This window comes from Arachis ipaensis, chromosome B08 (genome assembly GCF_000816755.2).
Source record: "Arachis ipaensis cultivar K30076 chromosome B08, Araip1.1, whole genome shotgun sequence".
In the NCBI taxonomy this organism is placed as follows: domain Eukaryota; kingdom Viridiplantae; phylum Streptophyta; class Magnoliopsida; order Fabales; family Fabaceae; genus Arachis; species Arachis ipaensis.
The window spans coordinates 26,743,418-26,748,791 of record NC_029792.2 but is presented as its reverse complement, the minus strand read 5'-3'; the positions used below and the strand labels follow the sequence as shown (position 1 = coordinate 26,748,791).

At 29.9% G+C, this 5,374-nt stretch overlaps 1 protein-coding gene and 1 long non-coding RNA gene across 3 annotated transcripts in view; one reads left to right on the top strand and one right to left on the bottom strand.

Moving 5' to 3' along the window:
* Positions 1-5,374, top strand: part of LOC107611894 — a 27,022-nt gene that overhangs the window by 19,038 nt on the left and 2,610 nt on the right. The window lies entirely within an intron of this gene.
* LOC107613858 (probable beta-1,3-galactosyltransferase 14) overlaps positions 4,119-5,374 on the bottom strand; it is a 4,443-nt gene continuing 3,187 nt past the window's right edge. Inside the window, exons 6-8 of one of the 2 annotated variants that reach the window (XR_001614205.2) lie at positions 4,841-4,983; positions 4,343-4,619; positions 4,119-4,304 (exon numbers count right to left, since the gene is read on the bottom strand). Coding sequence is in view for 1 of the 2 variants with exons in the window: in XM_016316031.2 (XP_016171517.1) it covers positions 4,534-4,619; positions 4,841-4,983 (229 nt within the window). In the remaining variant the exon portion in view is untranslated. Of the gene's footprint in view, positions 4,620-4,840; positions 4,984-5,374 lie in introns of both variants that reach the window. The other variant, XM_016316031.2, reaches the window with a different exon arrangement.

Sequence of the window (5,374 nt, the reverse complement as noted above, 5' to 3'; positions counted from 1 at the left end):
TCCAATTTGAATAGCAATGTGTGTCAGCCCCACATCAGAAGGAAGAAAGTTCGGAACCCAAAAAGTAGAAATGGCTTAATGGGCCACATGGGTCCCTCTCTGTATCCTGATTCCTTGAAAAGCTTGCCAGAAATAGCAAACCTGGCCCAACATCATTGACTTTTCATGGGCCAATAATGGGTCCATTATTGAGAGGCCCATACTCCCACCCACTTATTAAGATTCTTGATAAGTACTCTCAAACACACACAATTTCATTGGATGAAACTTCAATGATACACATGTTGCTTATAATGTCATAATAATATAAGCTCCAGATTCATAATGCTATTTTTTTAATAATTATATAGTATATTAATATTATGATTAAGAAGCTTGACTTCAACGAAAGGTGACACCCACCTTTTTATTTGGAAAAGAGCAAGGGAAAATAATTTTTCAGTTCAGGTCTTTAACAATGGGGTCCAATCCATGTTACTTTGGATTCAACCATTCTTATATTTCAAAATACAAATATTAATTCATCAAGCAACGATTTTCTTTTTATTTTTTTTTTCCTGGACATGAACTTTCTCACATGGACAAAGCAGCAAGAAGTTCCTACCATATATGCTAATGGCTCCAACTTGCAATAAATAAATATTATTTTGCAGGGATTATTTTTGTGTTGATTGATTGGGGGTCATCAATTTGCTTAGTTTCCTAAAATGTAATGATTGACGTGTGAATTAATTAAATGGGAAAAGATAGTGTTGGTTGTTATGCTCCAATATAATGTATGCAAAATTTGGAAGCGGAATACGTTCTATTAGAGAAATCAACCAGGTAAATGATTCAATGAGATAGTGACATTTGATGTAACTTAGAATAAAAATAAAAATATAGTGGAATAGCATCAATGTTGAAGATCCTCTTCAAAATGTTCAATCAAATGCCTGATATTAACCGTTGGGATAAATTCTTAAATGGCTTAAGAGTTCGAAAATGTAGTTTTATACCTTTATTTGTGAATGAGTGTCATGAAGGGAAGAGTTAAAATTTCAAAACTCAGAAATTTTCAAGTTTCAATCAAAGTTCAAAACTTTATTTCTTCTACAAATTTTTTAACTTTTTAAGTGGGAGAAATATTACCAAGGACCGTTAGCAAAATTTAACAATTATATTGAGAAATAACTAGCAAAATCCTAAAAATTAGAACATAATTTATTACTTAGCATATTTAATTTTGCAAAATATTTTTTAATTTAGTAAGTTAAAGACTAATTGGTCTTAAATTTAAGTTTTATTTAAAGGTGGATGTTAATCAATAAATTATTATATACATAAGATAAAAAATCAAACTTCTAATACTTATTTTAACAAACAAATAAACTGACCACTCAACTAATTCGAACACTCAACTAACTCAATTGACTATTTTATTACTTAACATATTAACTGCTGCATTGTAAATGTTGGGAAAGAATGGAATTGAAATTTAAGAGAAAAATTGCTAATCCACCACTAGTTTGCATTTGCTATTCACACCGTTTCTTTTGCCGCATATGTGGCATATAATGCTTCTTTTGAAGACAAAATCCAAATACTTATGTCCAAATCATGCGGAGATCCTTATAAAGTATACATAGTGATGCCAACGGGTTTCCACTTTGGATGTACACTTTATTAAATTAAAGCAAAAAGATTAAGAAAATCAATTTGAATTACTCAAGTAGTCAGCTTACTCATCTGTATAAATAAATGTCGGAAATTTAAACCACATTTTATGTAATATAACTATTCATTAACCAATAACAAACCTTTAAATAAAGTTTAAATCTGTGATGGATTAGTTATTGACTTGACGAATTGGAAAATACTATAGGAGACCCAGAAAACAAAAAGCAAAAGATTAAGGCTGGGTTTGGTAAAGCTTTTTTAAGAGGTGCTTGTGCTTTTTAAAAGCACAAGCACGTCATTTTGCGTTTGGTAAATTAAAAAGCCCAAGTGCTTGTGCTTACTGCTTTTAAAAGTTAGGGGTGCTTTTGAAAGCACCTAGGAGGGAGCTTTTCAAAGCTGGCTTATGCTTACCAAATTTTTTTCATTTTCCCGCACGTATTTCCCGCTATTATATTGTCATTAAAATTCTCGTATATTTCTAACTTCTCATCCTAACCTTCACAAATTCTAACACAATCTTCATATATTTTTTATTTTTCAACCTAATCTTCACAAATTTCAATATAAATACATCTCTGTCACATATTAGGTATGAACTTCTATCTATTTATGTTTTTTTTTTTGCGTTAATTTTGTATTTTTCAGTAGATCTATTATGTTTTTTTTTTTCTCTGTTCTTTGAAACGGAAAGAGGTTGATCTGGTTTATGAAAATCAATCATAAAATTTTCTTTGCATGAACATTAAATTATAATAACATTTATATACATATGTAAATATAGATATATAATTATAAGAGTAGTTTATTTGAGATAAGTGTCCTATTTTTTGTGATCTATAAAGGTGAGCCAATATATATAGGTGGGTAATGAACGTACCCAGTACTAACATTGGATTACATACAAATTTTATTATTGACTAATGATAACTCTATTTATATTAGTACAATCAAATAAATATTTAAACTATTAGTTTCTAAAATTTGAGTTAGGTAATTTAGTATTTTTAACGATGATGTTTAGGATAAAATAAATTTTTATGATACTTATATAAAATTTTAAATTTAAAAAATAAAAGAGTTTATTTATTATATTTATGTTTATTATGAATTTTTTATTTTAACATTATTTTATTTTAAAATATTATATAAATTTTTAAAAAATTTGAAAAAAGAAATTATTTTTTGTTATAAACATGTTTATTATAATTTTTTTAACTTTTAAAAGCTGTTTTACTAAACACAATTGTGGTGCTTGTACTTATTAAAAGTCATTTTTAATTTGATTTTACCAAACGCAAGTGCTGCAGCTTTTAAAAAGCTATCTTTTAAAAGACAGTTTTCATAAGCTACTTTTAAAAAGCAAAAGCTTTACCAAACCCAGCCTAAGAAAGATGATTGAAAGAAGCTAGTCCTCAAATTTAGTGATGAAAAGGATATGGAAAAGGAAAACAAATGCCTAAACCGGTCAATTAAATAAGTAAAAAGGCACGAATATATCAACTTTATTCTTTTATTCGTTTTTAACATTTTTTTATTTATAATTAATCAACTTTTTTCATCAAATACCAATAGAAGTATACCACATATTGAACCAAAATGGTATGCTTTCCTACTTTATATGGCTTTTATTGAAAAGAAACATATTTTAATTTTAATTTCTTTTGTTGTGGGTAGAGGAGGAGAGAAGCCCAAGATCATATTTCCAAGTTTGAAATTGCTATGAGATTCGTAGTTGGTATTGCTAAGAGTCCACTCCACCTATTACCATTTACAATAATATTAGAAATAAAAGGTTTAATTTTTTTAGAAGTTTAAAAAAGAGTTGCTGTAACTTTTTCCTTTCTTTGGTTAATAGATTTGGTTATTAATAATTACATAAAATGATATAACTGAATATTAAAATAAATTAGCATGAAAACTAAAAACATATTTCGTCTCACTTATATAGTCTACAGTTCACAAGTCAATAATCTGATTGAAGTACATTGCCTATATTTTGAAAAATACCACTAGCAACTAATATATTATGGAATAATATTATCTCTTCACAACTTTGAACTTTGGGAGTTGGAACTATGATGAGAGTTGTTTGCCATTTCGTTTATCTTTAAAAAAAGATACACCACCTTGATCCATTTATGCTTTTTGTTTCTTCAGAACCTTTCTATATAGATGGATACAGATTTGATTTAGTTCCTTTGTGTTGGAGAATATCCTCTATTACTATAATTTTATTTCCCAAGCAAGAAAAATGCAATTGTTATTCATAGTTAATTCCCATAATATACAGGTTCATGATGAACCTACAAAACCATTCCCTTTTTGCATTTTCCCTCAAATCCAAACTCACAAACCCGCCTTTAAAATACCATAAAAACACACGCATGCACGTGCACACACAAACATATAGCAGAGAAGCACATACTCATTACTCAGTAATGCTTCATTCCTCAGGAGATGACAGAATTTAATAGTACATATAATTAATCTATTTCTTCAAACCAAAAAAATATTTAAAAATAAAATCAGAAATTAGTAAAGTTAAATGAATCATCAGTAAAGTTGAATGAATCATCATCCGTATAGTCTATCTAATTGCATATGCTCTACACAAAGCAACGGCATTCGTTACTAAAGAGAGAAAAGAGGGGGGTAAAATGGAAAAAAAGAGGGCAGGTGAAAAAGAAGAAAACACAACAGTCTTACAACAAAAAAACTGTGAATTGGAGGAAAAAGATCAATTGATAGAAAAAGATTGGCAACGGTAGCAGCGCGTGGCAGTAACAACACCAGAAGAGCAAGTAAATCCTCAAGTACCTTCTGATCTTTGTCTCCACTTCATTGAGTATATGTTCGTATGCAAAACACAAAACACTATTCATCAGGTTCCACAGTTGGACTCCGAACACAGCTGTCCATTTTATGGAGTTCCAGCATCTTCTTTTCCGGATTACAGAGGCCTGTAGGGGAAACGATATTCCAATAGTTAGGATAAAGCATTTTCCTTTTGATTTGAACTGCTTAATAGTCGACCAAAAATAATCATATGCTAACTGAACATCTAACCATACATACTGCTCTATGAAATAGAATCCATGATTTCATGCAATTTTCATGTTATTGTTAACATCCTGAATCAAATACCATATGCCCTGTGACAAGTTTTTGATATGAAAATAACCTGAACATTTCGGAATATCCCAAACAGCAATAGATGTGGATGTACATTCCGTAGAACAAAGTTCTTTATTATTCTCATGGTGGACATTCATTGCAAGCATCCAGGCTCCAATGGTTACATCCTCATTACTGAACATCCGGAAACTGATTTGACACACAAAAAAAAGGACAAAGTGATCATTACATTTTTAAAGTAATACACATCAGGAAGGATGGCCAATGAACATGGGCCACAACACATCGTGATATTCATCCCTTTGCAGTAAGAAGAAACAAAGAAACAAATATTAAGACCTCAAGAACTATTCAAAAATCTCAAATATGACATTAGAATGTACAATTTGTTAGTCTCTATAAGTTGCAACCACAAAACCATCAATATCTCCACCAACCTACTTATGGGAGGGATTATTAAGAGCATACTCTCAATTCACTTTCTTATGACATGACCCAAAATAACTAAACACATTATATATGGACGATATTTTGCCCCCTCTTTTTCTTCCAATTTATCCAAGCACATACATGGAGGTCA